Source organism: Alligator sinensis, unplaced genomic scaffold (assembly GCF_000455745.1).
Source record: "Alligator sinensis unplaced genomic scaffold, ASM45574v1 scaffold2111_1, whole genome shotgun sequence".
NCBI classification, from domain to species: Eukaryota; Metazoa; Chordata; order Crocodylia; family Alligatoridae; genus Alligator; species Alligator sinensis.
This window is the reverse complement of record NW_005843568.1, coordinates 7952-31532: the sequence shown is the minus strand read 5'-3', so window position 1 is coordinate 31532 and position 23581 is coordinate 7952. Positions and strand designations below refer to the sequence as shown.

Here is a 23581-nt window from a genome sequence, read left to right as displayed (position 1 = left end):
AAAAAAAAAAAAAAAAATGCATTAGGAAACCAGCAGGAAGGAGGGAACAGAACTGTCATTTCTGTCCCACACCCAGACCCCAGACTCCTGGTGTGAGTGAGGATCGGATCCTGAGCAAGGGACCTTCCTTGGTAATCCCTCTGACAGCGTCCATCATCAGGGACACCTGACTTTGCTAGAATCACTTGGCACAGGCCTGGCGTTGAGGGACTATCTATAAGTTGCCAACCCATGTCTGTCTGTCTGTTGTTTTGAACAGCCCAGTGTGGCTAATACCTTTGCAGTGCCCAGTTGGCCTGTGACAGATTGGTCTACCTATCTGTTGTTATTATTTAACATTAGCTCTTTTATACTGCCTTATCTGCTTATTGCATTTATCTTTCTGTTAACTGTTGTATGTGTGTAAGCTATAATAAATTTGCCTTTATTCCACTCCCAACTTTTGCCTCCTCGATCCGAAACTGAAATCGAACAGCCCAGCTAGCCTGTGATAAAATTGATACACTCAGTGCCCAGCTGGCCTGTGACAGCTATTTAGTCTTGTATTCCGAGCTGAAGTCCACACCCTTGGTGGGGGTAGGGATAACTTAACCAACAGGAGGGTGGACTGTAGGCGTGGCTTTCCACACCTTACTTCCAGGCCTTCAAGTGAACCACTGCCTGGCATCATGCCATGTTATCCTCTTTAGCAACACCACCATAAGAGGCCACAGTTAATTCATGAGCACCCAGTTGTGCAGCTCTTCAATAAGGATTGTGCAACCCTTGCATTATCCCTATGGATCCAGTTGGAGGCATATCCATGGGACCCTGCCTGTCAGGTGTTCCTACCTATCAAAATCAGGCCCATCCAGGGTCTGAGCCACCACTCCATCCAATTTCTGGATCCTACTGGATCTTACTTAATTGTTCAAGCCAGGAGGATTAAAATGAAGAGTGTGACTAGAAGGCTGCCAGGTCAAAAACAGGGGGACTCCTAGCAAGTTCAGGTACCTTCAAGGTAAAAGCACCTGTCTGAGTTAGATACTTCTGGGTCAGTACTTTGGACTTGGATGTCCAAATCCTGTTTTAGGCCTGCAAGTCCTTTTCTAGATAGGGATCTGGGTTCTAGGCAGCATCTGAACCTTCATGCGTCTGCCAAAACAAGGGGTAAGCAGGAGACTAGTCGGAGAAGCAAACAAATAGTCTAAGCACAGGTGCTCTGGCTAAACAGTCAGGACAGAATCCACCTCTTATGTTGCCTGCCCCTGTATTAAGCTTTCCTTGCACTGCCCATTTCCACCTGATGTGTGAAAGCCCACTTGGAGCGGTCAGGTTCACCATTTCCCTGCAGTTGCTGAGAAGGGATTACAACTCCAGTGAAAATGGAACAGAACAGCCTGGCTTTTCTAACTGGATGACAGGGAATATGGATGCTTTCTTCACCCTCCACGCACACAGAGAGAGCTGGCGCTGCTCACTCTGTACATGGTTGAAAACAAAACAAGCTGCCTTGGTGCAAGCAAAAGGCTTATACATCTACAGTAGGGGCTTGATTAAACTGGGGACATCAGACCCATCCTATTCCCTTCCAGGGTTAAAAATCAGAACAAGAACAGCACTTTTGCCCATTTTAGTAAGCATCATAAGTCCTTCTGTATTTTAGATGTAGAGCCTACCACACTGCACAAGTATTTTCCTGCAGGCATGATCCTATAAGCCCCTGTAGTTTCACTTGCCAAGTTTGTGTGGGGTGTTAAATCTTTTTCCAGAAGGGGGTTAGATTTTAAAACAACAGAGCTTCCACAGAGTATCCCAACTGTTTTAGTGCACATGAAAGGGAGTTAGTACTACAAGTCTTTAGACAGGATTCGTTTAGGACCACCATCTCATAGAAAAAGAAAAATAATGCTAGAACCCCAGTTTCATTCGAGGAAGTTTAATTCAAATAATTAGAACTCTGTACAACTTGTATAATACAGATCTACAAATAAATTATACTGTAAACAGTGCAAAAGATTTCCACATTTGCTTATAAACATCCTCAACAGGAAGAGCAAATATTGCATTATTAAACATCTTTTCAAACAGTGAGGTGCAATATTTGCTTACGAACCACCTTTCTTGCAGAGAGAAGCATTTAAAAAGTATATCAACTCATTTTCTGCTGCTGAAATACAAGAGATTTAATTTAGGCACCAAGTCACTGAACATCTTAAAAATACAACCTTTTTGCTGCTTGCTTATCAGAAAGGGCTGATCATTCCTATGGACACAAATGCAGTTTGTTTTCCCTTGCAGGAGAAGCACGTTAAGATGGTCTTGGTAATACAGATTCTGGACATCTTTCAAAGTCAGAAACAATACCATTTGCACATTTCACTATGTTGTACTTGAGGACAAACACTAAACCGAGTAAGAACAGATGCGTCAGAGCTTAGTGGTATAGGAAGCAGAGGAATGCCAATTATCCTGGGAGACCCTGAAGCAAAAACCTCAAAGTCCACCTGAAGTGCAAAGTGCACCCAAAAAAAGAGCCTGCAAGATTTCAATCCAAGTCTCTTTGGCATCAAGCCATTAGAAAAGGGATAATATTGCACTTTGGAGGTCAAAACCTCCACATAAATTTAACAACTTGCAATACAAATAAATGGCTTAAGTGCCCTTTAAGAAAAAAAATCCAGCACTGTGGAGATAAAGCCTAAAGTTCCCATGTGTTCACAACATTTGGTCTTGATCCTTTGCGTCACCATGTACATGCTCAGCTGACAAGTGAGAGGCACAACGGGTAGAACTGGGACCTCATTACCGCCATATTAAAAAATTACCAAAGGAAGAAAACAGCAGTGAGAGCAATGTCAACTCCATGCCAGCGAGTTCAACACCACCTCAGAAATTCAGTGCAAGTCCGATGAATTCAGGCTTTTCAGGCTCTTCCAGTTTTTCTCCATGCCAAATCTCTATCTGATTTCACAAGTTCAGAACCAGCAGCGCCAGAAGAAGAGATATGCTGCCTGAAAAAGCCAAAATGAAGGGAGTTAAAACCAGCAGGCTCATAAGGTCAAGCCCCAGCACGGATGGGGGATTGCTATTCCTAAAACTATCCCAGAGATGTTTATTCCAATGCTTCTGGGAAACTTCTGGCGAATGCAAATAAAAATGACGGCACGCATGCTTTCGAGACTTCACTACAAGCAAATGTTTTCCACTTTAAACAGAAGACATTAGTCTTTAAGTTACTTCTTTCAACTAGCTACCTTAATATAGTAAGAAAATTAGCCTTGTGGCTTGTAAAGGGAAGACAAGCCAGTTGCAAATGGAAAGATTCAGAGTCAGGTGCTGCAGACTGAAGTGACAGTGACAAGTCAGTCATACAAGCATAAAACACAGAGAGCTGGACTCCCGCTCCAACACAGGAAGGATAACTGAAATGCACACTTCATTTGGATGGGCAAGGGGCCAGCTATGCTAATTAGGCTATACTAATTTAAAAGCAGCACCACACTCCACTTCACCCCTCCCTGCAAACTAGTCATGCTACAGGGCCTATGCACGACAGACCTTGAACACAGCAGGGTAATGTCAGCGCCTTCACAGTACTTTGCATAGCATTACCAAACTAAAAGGCCTTGACAGCAAACTTCACCAGGAAAAAAACCGACCAGCACTTAAGCTCTCCAAGTGCACAAATCTGCCTGGTATCCTTGAAAGGATTATAGGCAGACTTCCACCCTTCCTGGTTTACCATCTGCACCACTGCTCAAGGATCATATTTGCTTGGGTTTCATCATTTATTCAATGTGTGCAGGCTTGCATGCTTGGGTCATAAAGAAATACCCAGGACAACTGGATAGTATTATTTTTCTTTTTTCAAACTGAAGTTGGTTTTTGTTAGTTTGTTTTTAAAACTACTCACTGGTACCAACTGCGGTAACAGTGTTGGGCTCCCCTAAGGAGACAAGTTAAGAGCCAAGCTAAAACCTGAATTAAACTTCATGTTAAGTTTTATGAAGATAGCATTAAAAAGTTTAAACAAAGATCTGTTAGAGTTGTATGTGAAGGACAAAGCCCTGATTGCTAGAGTTGACAAAACAATCTTATCTAGAAAAAAGATTAATGGTTATTAGTGGCACATATGTTACCTCTGTTCAAGCCAAGGGAAAGAAATAACAGCTTAAAAAAAAAAATGCTGCATATTTATCCTACTCTCCAGTGTTTCACCACACATTCAACTTCTCCTTCATGCATCTATAGACTGGTCACTAGATTAATTTATACACCTCATTAATTGCTGGTGTGTCATAATTACAGATTAGCAAAAAAGGAGAAGGCCTAACTTGATAAAAGCGATTCCAGATTTTTTTTTTTTAATTGATTAAAAATAAGCAGCCATATCTTCTTAAAGAAGGGAGAATTAAAACTAAATTGTTAAAAACAAACAAACAAAAAACACAGAAAACCTACATGCTAGAAAATCTAGACCTAGGCTGAGAAAAAGTTTTGTTTTTTTAATAGTATATTTTGGAGGTGTCCATTAATGAATTTTTCCAGTTTACAATAAAAGTGTGCCTTTTCTTGACATCCAGCTAGACAGGTTCAGGTTGCCAAAAGGCAGATGAGCTCAGAGGAATCCACTTGCTGTTACGGCAATAGAAGCCATCTCAGTCACGAAAATAAAAAAGTTCACAATTGGTATTATATTGTACTAGCTTAAAAAGTACGAAGTCAGCTTTAAACAAAAAACAAAACAAAAAACACAAAAACTACTTACCCGTAGCAATTGTTGTAGCAGTGTTGTGCTCCCCTAGGGAGACAAATTAAGAGGTAAGCTAAAACCTGAAGTAGTAACTGCTAACTAGCGGTCAATAAATTCAAGCTAAACAACACTTAATATTCAGGCCATACCCTGTAAGGATTAGAATTAAACCAAACAGAAAGGAAGAAACTGGAAGCCATGACCCGAAATGCTGACAGACCAGCAACAATGAATGAAGAAGGGCAGCTTCTCCAGGAACTGTATGTGCACCAACATAGTCCTGACAGATTTTCACTAGATGGATGATCCAAGTATGATCCCGGATTAAATAAATAAATAAATAAATAAATAAATAAAATAAATAAAAAATCACAGGATTCAAAAGAGGGCAATATTTGATGCTTTGTGCCAACCCGCGATACATGAAAAAGTATAAACTGTCCAACGCCCGTTACAAAAAAACTGTATGGTTAAGGAGGAAACAGCTTTCTACACAGGAAATCAATAGGAAGTCCCATGCATTACTCTTTTTTTTCTTGGGGGGGGGGAAAGGGAGGCTGTGCAATTCTTCCACATCATTCAGAAGCCACACATGCCTTGCAAATTCAAAACCGTTTTCAGCTTTCAGTCTTTTACCCAGCCCCTACCCAACACACACACACACACACACACACACACACACACACACACACACACACACACACACACCCTCCAGCCAAGTGCTCTAAGGAACAAAGTCTCTAGGAAACTATTTAAGAGCATGCTCCTTCCCCACCAGTCTAAAGGCCAATACCTCTTGCTTTGTGTATTTGGTGGCAGTATTGTGTTACCAGCCAAAAACTAAAACCAGAGTTGATCTTGTAACAGTAGCTCATTCTAAGCTGGGAGTCAGGAGCATGATGGGGAACATACAATGCACCATGACTTCAAGGGTGGACAGTAAACACAGGAGTGTGAAGGTTATCCATCTTCCCACCACAACAGCAGCCTGCCAATTTGTGTCAGTACCGTAAGATCTGTTCGTTATTAATGGACGCCGCTTCTCATGCCGAAAGGGAGCTTCCCTTACAAGAGTTTCAGTCTACAGCAGTCACTGAACACCAAGATTAAATCATGCATTTTCAGTCCTTTCCCCAGTCAAAAATAACTCCCTTAGTTTTTACTGTCATTTGGACTTTACAGCCAAGGTATGGAAAGCATGAAGCCTCTAGTATAGCACTTACAAGGCAGTGTTGCTAGACATGCCCCACACCTTGAAAGCCATTAAAACCAACTTACGGATACACTTTGGTATTGGCTTATCCCACACCACGTTGCTGCCAGAAACCATGCACTTGACAGATTTTGGCCCTTCCAGTGTGTACCTGGAGGAAGGAAACAAAATCATTAGACTTGAGCAAAACAGGCAGAACATTTGACCATAGCCCATCCCATCTCTTCACGCTTGTATTCTGCCAGTTGGTAGAGCCAAGCACCGAGCTTGTACCCAGCCAAGTACGCTGCCAGAGACCTTTCCCAAATCCCCAGGCCTGCCACACACATTGTTTTTGGTTCAGCTTAAAAACCATTCCAGTTTCCCTCTTCCCACTTTCACCAGGGCTACATGCGCCAGGCAGCAGAGACGAGCCCTTTTCAAGCTGCTCTCTGTGGATCTCTGGCTAAATCTAGCCCAGAACACAGCAAGCCTGCTAGGTGAGACAGCCCCCTTCTCTGTGCTACAGAGTGCACCAGACACTCCACTGCTGAAGTGGCTCCTTCCAGTTCTGCTGATCTACTATGGGAGCAAGACCCAAATAAGAGAGAAACTAATAGTGCGAGCAGCTTGGCCAAAACCCATGAAATATTAGAAAGGGCTCACACATGCACACAAGCCCATCCTAGTAGTAGCAATGGGAGAGAAGACGGGTCAGAAGAACCATCTTCCCCATCAGGTTCTCCACTATCCTGAAGCCCAAGCACATCAGTGTCCAAGACTGGAATAGCAAGCTTAAAACCCAAGCCGAGAGGTCCTGTGCAGTTATAGACCTGGCAGCCCCTATGGGATCCTGCATAGAAAGAAAAGGGTGGGGCTTCCCTTTATTACCCCCAAGTCAACCACATGCTAGGAGGGTTTATTAAGAACTGTACGTTGGGTTGGGGTCTTTTGGGAACACCCAAGTGCATTGGCACTCCACTCCCTATCAGTTGCCGCAGGCGTCAGATGGCCAGCCTCCTTCCACCCCACCAAAAGTGCCAGACTTAGATACTCAGCTTGCAGCTAGAGATCTACAGCACCAGCTCCAACACACTGGAAGTCAAGCCAGGCTTTCCTGCCTCATTTTCCCAAAACGTATTGGTTATTTACAATCCAAAAGTTCTGTCAGCCAGCACAGATGACATGACGCTTACCCTTCGTCACAAGAAAAGTTGGCTGTTCCACCAAGCTGAACGCCAGCTTTACTATCAATTTTGCCATTCTGTAGCACTGGAATTTCGCAACTTTTCCCTATGAAGAAACAAAGCCTTCACGTTACCTTGACTGAAAAAAATATATACATGTTAAAAAAAAAAGTACACCGACTTCTACATCTCAACCCAGTACATGTCCTTCTGGATAAACCAGACGATTCAGAAGTCTAGAACCCTGTGTGGCAGCAGCCGGCTGTATCAGAAGGTTCAGAGATGGTCTAAAGCCAACACTTGATTATTACACAACCCAAACCACCAGTAATTAAACGTGATGTAGTTCCCTACATCCTGAAGGGCAAATTTGCCCGCAAGACCTAGATTCTGAAAGCACTTCCTCATGTGTATATAATCCCACTGACTTTGGCCGTCAGCAATAAAGAAAGAAAAGAAAAAAGAAAAACGAGGGATTAGAAGTTAAATAAGGCAAGACGGTGATAGTGCATAGTTGCAAGGTTTAAATCCTGCTTCTCTCTCTCTTCTTTTAAAAAGGGGGGGGTGGAAAAAAAAAAGAAATCACCTTCATAATTGATATAGGCCCACCACCAAATGAAAGCCTTTAGGTTTAAGATTAGGAGGACTTTCAACTCCAAGGGAGGCTTTGGCATTGGAACAGGCTGCCTAGAGAAGCTATGGAGGGAAACCTCTGACCCTGGAAGTTTAAAAGCACATTTGACAAACAGTTTGCTGGATTGGTTTAGTCAAGAATACTCCTTCCTTAAACAGGGGGACTGAACTGAACAAGATCCCTTTGCGAGATCCCTTCCAGCCCTATGGTCCTAAGCAGGGCAGCTTTTATAGTTTAAAGAAGCAAAATAGGTGCAATAAAAACCCAGACCAAAAACATAAAAAAAAACAACCCCCACACAACCAAAAACAAAAAACAACCCAGCTATTTGTTTTTCTCAGTACAAGTATTGCTCAGCCTCTCACAAGACAGTGTTTTCCATTGTGTTAGTAAACAGGAAGGATGTTAGACAAAGGTCTGCTAGGCAAACACCTTGAAGTCAGCAGACCCAAACAACCCGCATGCAAAAACCTCCCAAAGAGCTGGTTGATGAGATCCATGGTTTAGTCAGGTTACTGCTCAAACAAGACTCGACGCTAGGAAAGAAAAAAGCATGAAATTCCCTACCACCAACCACAGCCAGTCAGGAGAAGTTCCTCTTACTTCTAGAGAAAGGTTTGCAGTGATCCCTGAACCAGTTGCTCCACTGGAAAGCAGGTTCGAGTGGCGCACAGATCAGCCGAGACAGAAATGTAGATACTCACCGAAACAAGACTTTGGGGCTGATGACCAGGCGGCAGTGGCCAAACAGGTAATTGTCTGAGGTTCGCCACCAGTAACTGTATAGCCTGGGCAACAGTGGTAGACGAGGGTGGTCCAGACAGGATAGGCCTTGTTTGCAGTCCCATTAGGCTCTGCGAAGTTGACCCTTGGAGGGGGGCCACAGTGAACTAGCATTAGGAAAAAAAAAAAAAAAAAAAAAAAAAAAAAGGAAGGAAAAACTGAGAGCCGACAACTTAGTGGATCATCTGGAATAGACGTTACTCAGCATTCCCAAGCCACAAGTTGCTTTTTGGACACTGCGCAAGGCGTTCTTAAAACCAGGGCCTTGGAGTTGCTTTGGTACTTGTGCTAAAAGATGTTCAACTTATGCAGCCAAGTTTCCACTCCACATGCATGAGCCTACAGGGAGCAATACAAGCAAGATCCCCAGATGCTCCGCCACATGAGCAGCGACTTTGCCATAAGCCTACGAACCTGGTGGCAAATTCCCTGAGCTTTCAGGGTACTGGTCCTTCTGTAGCCACTGAAGTGCTATTCAGATGCATCTTCTGGCAGCTGCTAAAAAAACTCCCTAAAGACCCCTCAAGGAACAGGTTACAGGTTTAAACTTGTCAGACTAGGAACTACCAGAAGCATATCTAACCGCCACAAACACTTTGCAGGGGACAGCAAACAGATAATGCTTCTTTTATTTGTCATGGCACAGAACAAGTTTCTGGAGCTCACTATAGGAATCTGATCCATTTGTTTGCCTTCTCCTGGAACCGTATCTTAAAAACCTCAAGCTTTGCACAAGATCACATTCTTCCACCTCTGCCTGACGCAACCATAGCTCTCCTTCTGCTCATAACCGTGTCCATGACAGCACAAGGGAGAACAGCAACATTGCACCCGTCTGCTGAGGCCACTCACACTTGAGCTTCCAACACATTACCTGGTGTTACTTAAAATATACAGGTTAAATGGACAGCTCACTCACGTAGATCACATGTCGGGACAGGAGGACTCCAGGCACTGTTCGCTTCACACTGAACCAGATGGCTGCCATTCAGAGCATAGCCAGTGTTGCATTCAAAAGTTACTGTATCTCTGTATATATAGTGAGGTCCGAATCCAGTCAGCTTCTTTCCATTTTGGACCTCTGGGTTCAGACAACTGACCACTGGAAGACAAGGTAGTGACACAAGCACAGTCAGCACCAAGAAAAGGAGTCAAGGAAAAATATTTGAAAAAAAACATGGAAAGCAGTTTGCAAGCAGCAAAAAACTGTTTCTAGAGACGAAGCCTGGCAAACTAGGCATCTAATTAGAAATCAAGCTCCCACCAGTCATTACTAGCCCTGCTGTGTGACCATGACTCAAGCCCAAATGAAAGATCCTTCTTTGGGATCTCTGGAGTTTTGCACAGCCTCCCTAGATAAGGCCACCAGTGTTAGCACAGCTTTACCATTACCCTTGCTCAGCCCCTCAGACACCCCCAAGGGAAGAAGGAGAGATTCTCCAACAGCAAGGTCATTAACAGTGCTGATGGGAGCCAGGGCAAGCCTCATCCCAAGACAGAGAGGCTCAGCTGTGGGAAGATGGCTCATTTCTCAACTGAGAGGTGGCAGGTAACAAGCACTCACCTTCACAGAACACAGGGGCCTCGGACCAGGAGGAGTTTTCCAAGCAAGTGACAAACGGAGACAGTCCACTGACATGGCTGTAACCAGGGCGACACCGGTACCCGAGGCGGGTCCCCACAGGATAGGACTCATTCACGCTGTCGCTTAGCTCAGCAAAAGCGAACCTTGGAGGGGGTCCGCAAGGCCCTGGTGTTAGAAAAGGAGACGGGGCACAGCAGGTTTCACTTCCAAGGTCAAGAGATACCAGCACCACTTAGACACTTCTGCAAAGCAGTGCATTTCCTCTGGCAAGGGGGATACACTTTCCTAACTGGGCAGTTTGGGAGCCAATTTAATGAGCGGCAGTGTCTCCAAACTACTTCTTTACACACTTATTGACTCACACAAAGCTAGGGAGCACTTCATACAAGTTGATTCCCTTACTTGCAAATACATGAAGAGCAGAGTCTTCACCATAGCCTAAGAACAAGCTTAAAGCTTCCCTCCCTCTGATCCTCTACCTAGAGGAGCCTGAAAAAGAGTCACAGGCATCAACTGCCACAGGTGCCCAAATGCCCTATGTAGTCCCCTGAACTAACGGGGTGAAATCCAGCTACCACTCACCCTGCTGCTGATCACACATATCCAACAGGGTCCTGTCCCTGAACTCCTGGTCACTACAGTAGCTATGTGCTTGTCACCCGTGTTCCATGCATTTTCCAAGTCTGAAGCCATGTAGCTGTGGTTGAAATCCATCCCAAGACCTAGCTGGCAGCTGCCAACACTCTCCCCGCCCCACAATAATGAAGACTATACAGGTCTCTCAAGCCAGAAATCCATCAAAGAGACATGCCCACTGGTTACAAGCTCTGTGCAAGGCTAGTGCAAGAGCATGCTGGTGGGAGCAACATCCCATCTTCCTCCTAGCATGACTTTGCACTTGGCACAAAATCAACTTTTGAGCCAGGTAGAGGGAGCAGGTACTGTCATGCCTATGGCAAAACAAGGAACAAGTGCCACACCTTTCCGCAGAAGCCACCCAATAGCCATCACTCCACATGCTGCTTAAGAGATTAAGCGCTCACACTTACGTCGGACACAGGTTGGGACAGGAGGACTCCAGGCATTGTCCGCTCCACATCGAATCAGATGGCTGCCAGTCAGAACATAGCCAGCTTTGCACACAAACATTACTGTGTCTTCATACGTATAGAGGGGCCCAAATCCAGACTCCTTATTTCCGTTTGGGACCTCTGGGTTTGGACAACTGACCTCTGAAAAAAATTGGAGCATAATCATAAGAACATCCATCTGTCACAGGAAGAAGGGAGGGAAAGGACGCATAGCCCTAAGTTTGATTGCAGGCAACAAAATAAGGTACGTCATAGGAGGACACCACTCTGTACCCTTGGCTTTAAAAAGTTGTTTGATCTCTGCATAACACAGCGCCACACAGGATGTGGGCACGATCAGGAGCAGAGACACTCCTTGAGCACTGCCCATGTCTGAAGCTATTCATAGGAGGCAATTAGGAACAACCCACCACACCACGCTATATCAAGATAAAACGGAAAGTCACCAGCCTGCCACACCAGGCCTGCGTGGCTCAAGGCCACAGGTATCAGACTGAGCAACACACTCATGTTCAGTCTGCCCAAATAACTTATGTGCACCCACCACACACACCCGCTTTGTGCTACATGCACTTGACTGCCACAGTAAAGCAAACATGTTTTAAACATTACTCCATCACCCCATTCAAGTTTTCACCAGGGCAGCAGCGCAAGACTTTAGGATGACTCTGATCACCACTGTTGGAGCAATGCCACTGATGTTTAACTCTGGTGATAAAAGAGGGGTCAGCAGAATAGCAAAGTCTGTCTTATCCCTGCTGAAGTTTGTAGTGACTGGAGCCCCACAATTAATAGTCAGGGAGGGCTCATCATGACAGATCCATGTTTTCAGATGGAAAAGTTAACCTGAGGGCCAGTTACTTGTCTGACACCCATGCATCTCACATGAAAGAACATGGAAAGCAGTTTGCAAGCAGCAAAAAACTGTTTCTAGAAACAGATGCCTAATCTGCCAGGCTTCAATTAGAATTCAAGCTCCCACCAGTCGTTACTAGCCCTGCTGTGTGACCACGACTCAAAGCCCAATTTAAATATCCTTCTTCTCTGTATGCTGCCAAGCCAGCAAGCATGTTTAGCCGAGCGTAGGGGAACAGAGCATGACAAGAAGCAGCGCACAAATTGCAATAGTCACCTTTGCACTCGGGGGCAGGCCCACTCCAGACTCCATTGATTTTGTCTTCTGTTGTACAGTGAATAGAGGCATTTCCAATGAGGGAAAGACCATTGTTACACTTGTATGTGACCACTGAGCCAAAGGTATAGTCGGTACTCGTATCACCGTATGTTCCATTAGCAATGCTGGGAGGCGCTAGGCAAGGAATGGCTGGAGGAAAGGAAGCCAACATGATGGTTAGAAACCATTTCAGCTAGAGGGGACTCAAACCAGTCCTATTAGGAGAGGATTCACTCAAGGGTCCAGAAACGAAGGGGTCTCTTGGGATTGCATGTGTACGTGACCACCGAGCCAAAGACCAAGTCCCCAGCCATGTTGGTGTGCTCTCCATTGGAGATGTTCGGAGGCGAGCTGCATGGAATTGCTGGAGGAGAAGGAAGCCAACATGACTGTCCTGGACCCCTGCTGCCAAGGGTGACCCAGACAATTCCTACTATGAAATGAGGGTTAAAGGGCCCAGGAAGAAAAGTGCTGCTGGCTGGAGGGCCCAGCAGGCCAGGCAACACCAGTCAGTACTACAAAGCTTGTGGGTTGGGCTCTTTGAGCACTGTCCAAACAACCTAGAGGCAAAGGATTTCCTTAATGGTTCAGTTCTGTAGGCCACCCAGCCCTAGGACTAGTCTCAGGCCATCCTCATTCCCTTCCCTGGCTGAGCCCAGCATCACTGACATTTTTGGTTAAGGGAAAATGTCAAGGACAAGTTTCTGCTACTTGGTTACACAGCCCTGACTTCACACAGGACTTGCTCCCACACCTGTTACCATCAGCTTACCATCACAGATTGGAAGCTCCTTATTCCAGTCAACATCAGTACCAACAAGAATACACTTAGCTGAAGGTGACCCAACTAGTCTGTAGCTAGAGAAAGATAAAACAAGAGAAAAAAAAAAAGGGTCAAGTTTCTTGCACGAGGCCTCCAAGAACTGGGGAAGAGGCACAGCCCAAGCATGCTGGTGCCCCACTGCCACCAGACAGATGCAGCCACAGGGTCCCAACGTCCTTAGACCCACTGAAAGCCCCACCCTTAGCAGATGCTAAGGCACCCACTCCATCCTATGTAGTTTTCCCAAGTCCCCATTGCCACCTCCCATCAACCCGAGTCCTGTTCCCGAAATCAGCACAGATACTTCGACACTCACCCATCATTACAGGTGAAGTTGATCGTAGCTCCAAACCGAGTATCCGTTAGGACCACAACTCTGCCATTTGGGATCTCTGGAGTTTTGCACAGCCTCCCTAGATAAGGCCACCAGTGTTAGCACAGCTTTACCATTACCCTTGCTCAGCCCCTCAGACACCCCCAAGGGAAGAAGGAGAGATTCTCCAACAGCAAGGTCATTAACAGTGCTGATGGGAGCCAGGGCAAGCCTCATCCCAAGACAGAGAGGCTCAGCTGTGGGAAGATGGCTCATTTCTCAACTGAGAGGTGGCAGGTAACAAGCACTCACCTTCACAGAACACAGGGGCCTCGGACCAGGAGGAGTTTTCCAAGCAAGTGACAAATGGAGACAGTCCACTGACATGGCTGTAACCAGGGCGACACCGGTACCTGAGGCGGGTCCCCACAGGATAGGACTCATTCACGCTGTCGCTTAGCTCAGCAAAAGCGAACCTTGGAGGGGGTCCGCAAGGCCCTGGTGTTAGAAAAGGAGACGGGGCACAGCAGGTTTCACTTCCAAGGTCAAGAGATACCAGCACCACTTAGACACTTCTGCAAAGCAGTGCATTTCCTCTGGCAAGGGGGATACACTTTCCTAACTGGGCAGTTTGGGAGCCAATTTAATGAGCGGCAGTGTCTCCAAACTACTTCTTTACACACTTATTGACTCACACAAAGCTAGGGAGCACTTCATACAAGTTGATTCCCTTACTTGCAAATACATGAAGAGCAGAGTCTTCACCATAGCCTAAGAACAAGCTTAAAGCTTCCCTCCCTCTGATCCTCTACCTAGAGGAGCCTGAAAAAGAGTCACAGGCATCAACTGCCACAGGTGCCCAAATGCCCTATGTAGTCCCCTGAACTAACGGGGTGAAATCCAGCTACCACTCACCCTGCTGCTGATCACACATATCCAACAGGGTCCTGTCCCTGAACTCCTGGTCACTACAGTAGCTATGTGCTTGTCACCCGTGTTCCATGCATTTTCCAAGTCTGAAGCCATGTAGCTGTGGTTGAAATCCATCCCAAGACCTAGCTGGCAGCTGCCAACACTCTCCCCGCCCCACAATAATGAAGACTATACAGGTCTCTCAAGCCAGAAATCCATCAAAGAGACATGCCCACTGGTTACAAGCTCTGTGCAAGGCTAGTGCAAGAGCATGCTGGTGGGAGCAACATCCCATCTTCCTCCTAGCATGACTTTGCACTTGGCACAAAATCAACTTTTGAGCCAGGTAGAGGGAGCAGGTACTGTCATGCCTATGGCAAAACAAGGAACAAGTGCCACACCTTTCCGCAGAAGCCACCCAATAGCCATCACTCCACATGCTGCTTAAGAGATTAAGCGCTCACACTTACGTCGGACACAGGTTGGGACAGGAGGACTCCAGGCATTGTCCGCTCCACATCGAATCAGATGGCTGCCAGTCAGAACATAGCCAGCTTTGCACACAAACATTACTGTGTCTTCATACGTATAGAGGGGCCCAAATCCAGACTCCTTATTTCCGTTTGGGACCTCTGGGTTTGGACAACTGACCTCTGAAAAAAATTGGAGCATAATCATAAGAACATCCATCTGTCACAGGAAGAAGGGAGGGAAAGGACGCATAGCCCTAAGTTTGATTGCAGGCAACAAAATAAGGTACGTCATAGGAGGACACCACTCTGTACCCTTGGCTTTAAAAAGTTGTTTGATCTCTGCATAACACAGCGCCACACAGGATGTGGGCACGATCAGGAGCAGAGACACTCCTTGAGCACTGCCCATGTCTGAAGCTATTCATAGGAGGCAATTAGGAACAACCCACCACACCACGCTATATCAAGATAAAACGGAAAGTCACCAGCCTGCCACACCAGGCCTGCGTGGCTCAAGGCCACAGGTATCAGACTGAGCAACACACTCATGTTCAGTCTGCCCAAATAACTTATGTGCACCCACCACACACACCCGCTTTGTGCTACATGCACTTGACTGCCACAGTAAAGCAAACATGTTTTAAACATTACTCCATCACCCCATTCAAGTTTTCACCAGGGCAGCAGCGCAAGACTTTAGGATGACTCTGATCACCACTGTTGGAGCAATGCCACTGATGTTTAACTCTGGTGATAAAAGAGGGGTCAGCAGAATAGCAAAGTCTGTCTTATCCCTGCTGAAGTTTGTAGTGACTGGAGCCCCACAATTAATAGTCAGGGAGGGCTCATCATGACAGATCCATGTTTTCAGATGGAAAAGTTAACCTGAGGGCCAGTTACTTGTCTGACACCCATGCATCTCACATGAAAGAACATGGAAAGCAGTTTGCAAGCAGCAAAAAACTGTTTCTAGAAACAGATGCCTAATCTGCCAGGCTTCAATTAGAATTCAAGCTCCCACCAGTCGTTACTAGCCCTGCTGTGTGACCACGACTCAAAGCCCAATTTAAATATCCTTCTTCTCTGTATGCTGCCAAGCCAGCAAGCATGTTTAGCCGAGCGTAGGGGAACAGAGCATGACAAGAAGCAGCGCACAAATTGCAATAGTCACCTTTGCACTCGGGGGCAGGCCCACTCCAGACTCCATTGATTTTGTCTTCTGTTGTACAGTGAATAGAGGCATTTCCAATGAGGGAAAGACCATTGTTACACTTGTATGTGACCACTGAGCCAAAGGTATAGTCGGTACTCGTATCACCGTATGTTCCATTAGCAATGCTGGGAGGCGCTAGGCAAGGAATGGCTGGAGGAAAGGAAGCCAACATGATGGTTAGAAACCATTTCAGCTAGAGGGGACTCAAACCAGTCCTATTAGGAGAGGATTCACTCAAGGGTCCAGAAACGAAGGGGTCTCTTGGGATTGCATGTGTACGTGACCACCGAGCCAAAGACCAAGTCCCCAGCCATGTTGGTGTGCTCTCCATTGGAGATGTTCGGAGGCGAGCTGCATGGAATTGCTGGAGGAGAAGGAAGCCAACATGACTGTCCTGGACCCCTGCTGCCAAGGGTGACCCAGACAATTCCTACTATGAAATGAGGGTTAAAGGGCCCAGGAAGAAAAGTGCTGCTGGCTGGAGGGCCCAGCAGGCCAGGCAACACCAGTCAGTACTACAAAGCTTGTGGGTTGGGCTCTTTGAGCACTGTCCAAACAACCTAGAGGCAAAGGATTTCCTTAATGGTTCAGTTCTGTAGGCCACCCAGCCCTAGGACTAGTCTCAGGCCATCCTCATTCCCTTCCCTGGCTGAGCCCAGCATCACTGACATTTTTGGTTAAGGGAAAATGTCAAGGACAAGTTTCTGCTACTTGGTTACACAGCCCTGACTTCACACAGGACTTGCTCCCACACCTGTTACCATCAGCTTACCATCACAGATTGGAAGCTCCTTATTCCAGTCAACATCAGTACCAACAAGAATACACTTAGCTGAAGGTGACCCAACTAGTCTGTAGCTAGAGAAAGATAAAACAAGAGAAAAAAAAAGGGTCAAGTTTCTTGCACGAGGCCTCCAAGAACTGGGGAAGAGGCACAGCCCAAGCATGCTGGTGCCCCACTGCCACCAGACAGATGCAGCCACAGGGTCCCAACGTCCTTAGACCCACTGAAAGCCCCACCCTTAGCAGATGCTAAGGCACCCACTCCATCCTATGTAGTTTTCCCAAGTCCCCATTGCCACCTCCCATCAACCCAAGTCCTGTTCCCGAAATCAGCACAGATACTTCGACACTCACCCATCATTACAGGTGAAGTTGATCGTAGCTCCCAACCGAGTATGTATCCGTTAGGACCACAACTCTGCCATTTGGGATCTCTGGAGTTTTGCACAGCCTCCCTAGATAAGGCCACCAGTGTTAGCACAGCTTTACCATTACCTTGCTAGAAAAGGAGACGGGGCACAGCAGGTTTCACTTCCAAGGTCAAGAGATACCAGCACCACTCAGACACTTCTGCAAAGCAGTGCATTTACTTTGGCAGGGAGAGGTGGGGATATGCTTTCTTAACCATGTCCTTGGAGCTAGTTTGGTATGAACAGTAAGGTGGTCAAGCTCAGGGAGGGCTCAGTACAAGGCAGACTTCTTACTTCTCAAGCATGAGCAGGGACATTTGTTCACTATGGGTAAGGTAGTTAGAGGATGAGGAGCTGAAGTGTGAAACTGGCTGATCCCATCAGACTGCCACCGTGCCAGGGACAGGGCTATCTGCACCAGGGGGGGGGGAAGGGAGGGGCAGCTTAATCAGGCATTGCCCAGTACATGACATGATCGGAGCATCTCTCCGGTGTGATTCTGTAGACAGGGACGTATTTGTTAACCGTGTTGGCGGGAGACCAATAGAAATGCAAGAGATCTAGAAAACTTGGTCTAATAAAAATCATCATCTCTGAACCAAGCGTACTAGATTTTTGCATTTCTGTAGAGGAGACTCAATGCCAAAACCAGTCTCAGAAGGCTTTCATTCCCCCTGCTGATTTACCCTGTCCTTTGAGACTTCATGCTGAAGCCCAGTGACACCATGCTCAGAGTCATTAAGATCAGCTTACCTCGACAGACTGGGATGTCCCCATTCCATGCAACAGCGCTGCCCACAAGCACACACACGAGGGAACTCTTCCCACTTAGTTGGTACCTAAAGAAAGATGGATCATGGTTCTCTCTCTCCTCTTCAGGACCCAGCACAGCTAGGTTACAGTCCAGGCTGCACTGCAAGGCAGGCGCTTCCCTCTCCATCCAACCACCAGTAGATGGTGCCAAAACCCCGACAAAGTCCATCCTGCTCTAGAAAACCTGGCTAAAAGCAGGAGGTGCTGAGAAAAATCAACTAGGTAGGGACAAATTAGAGCTAGTTAGCAGGTGGCTCCCAGCTTGCAAAAAAAAAAAATATCCAGAGAACCCTTGCCCTAAGCCACTGAGATAAGTGCTGTAAGTCTCTGGCAGCAAATCAAGTTGGAAATTATCATGCTCCTGACTTCCCCATTTGCAGAAAAGGGCAATAACCAGCTCCTGCTGCAGCAGCTGTCAAAAGTCCAGCAAGCCAGGGGTTTGGGGCACTCACAGTGCACTGCCACAAGTGACAAGGGTTTTGCCTTGCTGAGGACAAAGCTTGCAACTGGCTTCACTTTTAGGACAGGGTGTGAGGGAGGAGTGAGCCACATCCTGCTCCACCCTCGAGCCCCGCTGCTTTCTGCTTCGAGTAGCCTGCACAAAGCATTTCTCCGAGCACCCAGCTCCAGCACCTTGGTTGCTGGTGGCTCAGCTCCAGGGACTCCCTTCCTCTCATGTGAAGCTTTGTGTAGAGGTTATGATGATCCCCATAGTACATTGGAAGAACCCAGTTCAGAAAGGACAGGTTTTGGCCCAGCAACTGATACCCAGAAATCAGTGGTGAAACCACATCCCCCTCTAATCCCATTCCCGACTTGGATCTCATCAGCTGCCCAGACACAACCAGGCAGCTTAAGCCCCAAACCCTCAGGGGCCTTCAATTCCAGGCTCTGTCACAGCAATGCTTCAACTACCACCACACTGCAGTGATAAGCAGCTGGCCAACTTCTCGATTCTGGTGAAAGTCCTAATCATAAACAGTTGCTAGGGGCACAGTCCAGGGCTACAGACGTATAGCACCGGCACCAGCTCTCTCATGTCAAGCCAGGCTTTCCAGGCTCAAAACTCATCACCTAACATTGCCTTAAAAATTTAAAAATCAGCACAGGTGACTTCACACTCACCCAGCATCACAGCTGAAATTCGCCGTTTCACCAAGCCGAAGATCAGTCACGACAACTTTACCATTTAGGATCTCTGGAGTACTACACTGTTCTCCTAGATGCAAAAGAGCACTTGATGAGCAGATTGTAAACTATTTCTCAAGAAGCAGAAGGGCAATTATGGTTAATAAGAAGCTGTACTCATTTTCTGCAGGGATCAGCACTCAGCTTGATGATATATAACCTTATCAGCAGGAGTTTTAGAAATATTTTTAGATTGTGGCTGGGACAGGTTTTCAAACAACAGATTAGAAGTGGTAAAAGACGTTATACATCAAGGAACAAGGAATGGAGGCTGCGCATGCAGAATGGGGTGGGAGGGGGCATTTCCTGAAGAGCTGCAACCCAGGTGTAAGCCACATTGCGCTCTCTCTCTGATGACATACAATCCTAGCATCCCCATAAAAAAAAAGAAAGCAAGAAAAACACCCTCAGAGGCTAGCAAAGATGCGAAAAGAGATGAAAAGATGCAAAAGAGACTAAAGAAATTTTCACCAGCCACTGAATCATTCCTTCACAAGGACTTGCAGAGCTCAGGTTCTTAAGCTTATCACAAAGAGGATTAGGAGGCGCTTTCAGGTCAGAAAATATCAGGTACTATAGGTCTGTAATCCAGAGAAAGAGATAAACAAGAAAGAAAGGCTAGAAGCTGAACCCAAACAAAGTCAGGATAGCACCTGGGCACAAGGCCTTTAAAACATGCTGGCCATGGAACAAGCTACCAGGGAGCCTGGCAAGTTCTCACCTTTGTGTTACCAGATTAAAGACTGAACACCTTTCTGGGAAAGAGGCGTCAGTAGAACAAGTAATCGATCAGACTCAATGAATGAAATGTAGTGGCCTGTGACATACAAGAGAGCCAGCTAAATGATCTAACACCTTCCAGCCTTTTCTTTGAATCAACGGGATTGCTCAGAGTCAAATTAAAAATGCAAGCCAAAGTGTTTGTGGAACGGCCAGAAGCATCTTATCCTCCCTTTTAAAAGTTCTTTGCTTTATCATGTTGTGACAGCGTATTGCACTGATTGGGGCAGTGAAAATTCCTCCTCACCAGCTTCAAATGACTTGCCCCAACACTCCTGCAAACAAGATAGCAAATATGCTCCAGTAGTAGAAATTACTCTAGAAAAATAAAAAGTTTCACACAGAGAACGAACGGCACTAAAAACTCTTCAGCTATGCACGGAGCTCTGCTCCGAGACAGAACTAGCACAAGGTGTGATAGCTGAACTGAAAGATTTCCATCACTACAGATACAGCACATAAAAGCTACCCCCTGTTTATCCAGAGCTTAATTCAGCAAAGCACTTACGTGTACGCACAAAGTACTAGCTGTTTGCTTAAGACAGATCAAAGTACACGTGACAGAGGCTAGGCACAAAGCTCCTATCACAAAGGCACACAATAAGTATTAGAACAATATTGAACCTGTATATTAATTTAACTTCCAAATCCGTGCACCCCGATTAGTCCCAAGAATACTGCATTAAATTGGGTTTTGTTCCATGGAAGGGAACAGCTCCATCTTGCCAAAAGCCATTTGGCAAAAAAACAAACAAACAACCAACAAAACAAACAAAAAAACCCCCACACACGGTTCATATTCATGTATCCAGTAAATTTGATTATGATTTACTATGTGTCGGATTCTTTAAAATACACACTGATGTTCAACATTGGGTTTAACTTTTCTGAGCAGAGAAATAAATACGGCACAACTCTGTGTCTTTACCAGCCCTATTGCTACTCTTCACAATAAATTCACCATGGCAAAATAGGTTACTTTACTGAAGGTTTTTTTAAAAGATGCTAGAGGAAATACCAGGAACTTGACCAACTGAGCTACAGGAAGGCCAGAGATCTAAAGTTACAAGGGTTTGGGTTGTAGCCGTGTTGGTCTAAGGACATAGCCAGACAAGGTTCCTTGGGTGAATCTGATATATTTTATTAGACCAACCCAAATGGTTGGAGAATCGTTATTAAGCAAGCTTTTGGGTTCAAAAACCCTTCGTCAGGCTCAGGACTTGTCAGCAGTCGGTGTGTGCTCTTCCTGGATGCGATGACAAGTAAAGAAGCCAGGGGCTGGGCTGGGGAGTCAGTTGTCAGGCAGATTATAATGCATCAAAAATTCAATGTCTATGTTTAGTCCAAGATCTCTAGTATGCAGGCGGTTGATGAAATGGAGTTCATAGGCTCGTCTCTGGGAAGTGCTGTGCAAGTTTCCCTTGAGGATCAGGACTGAGAGATTGGAGAGAGAGTGGCCCTCCTGTGAGAAGTGTGTAGAAGATACATAGGAGAGACCAAACAACAACTGCGCACCAGCATGAACGCACACCAGAAATCTATCAAAGACAGAAATACCCAATTACCGGTGGGGCACATTTCTCACAGGAGGGCCACTCTCTCTCCAATCGCTCAGTCCTGATCCTCAAGGGAAACTTGCACAGCACTTCCCAGAGACAGCCTATGAGCTCCATTTCATCAACCTGCTGGATACTAGAGATCAAGGACTAAATATAGACACTGGATTTTTGATACATTATAATCTGCCTGACAACCGACTCCCCAGCCCAGCCCAGCCCAGCCCTGCCCCTGGCTTGTTTACTTGTCATCCCATCCAGGAAGAGCACGCACCAACTGCTGCAGCTTCCTGAGCCTGACGAAGGGTTTTTGAACTCGAAAGCTTGCTTAATAACTATTCTCCAACCATTTGGGTTGGTCTAATAAAAGATATCACATTCACCCAAGGAACCTTGTCTGCCAGAGATCTACAGCACACTTATCATCACGAATTAACAGATGGGACATTATCAGACCCTCACTGGAGAAATCGAGCTTAAACTCTGAATCGCTTTAGTTTTACACCTCCATTTAAGAGCTGATAAAAGCACCTATTTCAACTATCATCCATTCAGGGCCTATCAGTAAAGGAGGAGTATCACATCAAGAGCGGATTCTTCTCTAAAAGAAATTAGGCCATTCTGGAGTTTCTCTCTAGAGACCATGATACTTGATGTACCAAGACCGATGGTCATTAGAAGACCTAAAAACCCGCCAGAACTGGGATGTGTGCATTGCTCTTAGAATCATAGAGCAGAAAAAAAAGTCACAAAAAGTAGGGCTGGAAGGGACCTTGGGAGGCCACATTTAGTCCAACCCTCTGCTCAGAGCAGGACCATCCCCAACCAGATCATCTTAACAGCATTCAGTTCAGACGTACAAAGTCACTAGAAGCGAGGGCTGAACAGTGATCTGGCTACTCCATTCAGAAGACACAAGTCCCAGTGTTGCAAAGTCGGTACGGAGATCCTTTGAGAAAGCAGAGGAACAACGAGACTCACCCACGCAAAACTCAGGCTCTGCTGCCCATGTTGAATTTGCCAGACAAGTGACGAGAGGAGACTTTCCAACAGCCACAACATAACCTGGGTGACACCTGTATGTTAAGTTGGTCCCAACAGGATAGGATGCATTGGTAGTCCCACTTGGTTCAGCAAATCCAAATGTTGGATGAGGGCCACAATCGCCTAGCAATGAAACCAGACAAACAACAAAAAAAACAAATAAAAAGATGGAGATGTTCAGCTAGAAAGACACAGCTGGCAAGTACACACATTAACGGCATTGGCCAAAACCAGGAGTTTCCTCCTGGGCACTCTCACTAGACTCGTTCCTGTCCCTGCTTTAACTAAAGGAGCAACAGAGTAGGCAATGCCTCCTGTTTCAGGTTGGTAGGCAAATAACACCCCATAGGGGCACAGGAAGAGGCAAGCAAATAGGCTGGGTGAATTAAGAGTCTTTCTTTCCTCCCTTGCAACCCGGAAGGCTTGTAGGTGCTCCATGGGGAACAGTGCTAGCAAGGGCCTCTGCTACAGAAGGCAGGGAGAGGCAGACCCAGAAGAGGGAGAGGCAGGGGCAGCTCAGGGAGGCTGGATGCTCAGGCTGCCCGGGGGGAGATGGGACCCCACAGTAGGCTGGACAAGGGGCTTGCCCCAGCGCCGCCGCCCCAACCCTGCCCCGGGTCCTGTTGCAAGGATGGGGCATCTCACGCCCGGGACCCCACCCCACACCCAAAACTCACTCACCGCGGGTCGCAGGCAGCAAGAGGAGAAGGAGAAGGAGAGTGGGAACGCTCAGCAGCATCGCGGCGGAAGGAGGACGGAAACCAAAGCGAGCTGCAGCCGCGGTGCTAATGAGCCGGACGGGGGCAGGGCCCGGCTGCAGGTGCAGCAGCTCCGCCCTCGGCAGCACCTGACCCGGCTCCTGCCCTGCCCTGCCCTGCCCTGCCTGCTGGGG

At 46.5% G+C, this 23581-nt stretch overlaps 1 protein-coding gene across 1 annotated transcript; it reads right to left on the bottom strand.

The window, feature by feature from the left end:
* Positions 1-1927: 1927 nt before the first annotated feature.
* On the bottom strand, positions 1928-23478 carry LOC112548817 (C4b-binding protein alpha chain-like). The gene is given in 19 exon segments (XM_025195544.1): positions 1928-2993; positions 4751-4783; positions 6014-6099; positions 7124-7220; positions 8453-8638; positions 9451-9633; positions 12340-12531; positions 13154-13239; positions 13521-13617; positions 13830-14015; positions 14900-15082; positions 16074-16265; positions 16888-16973; positions 17253-17283; positions 17285-17353; positions 18062-18147; positions 19247-19340; positions 22627-22812; positions 23371-23478. Coding segments are annotated over 19 exon segments (2175 nt in total). The 5' UTR covers positions 23429-23478; the 3' UTR covers positions 1928-2949.
* Positions 23479-23581: the final 103 nt, after the last annotated feature.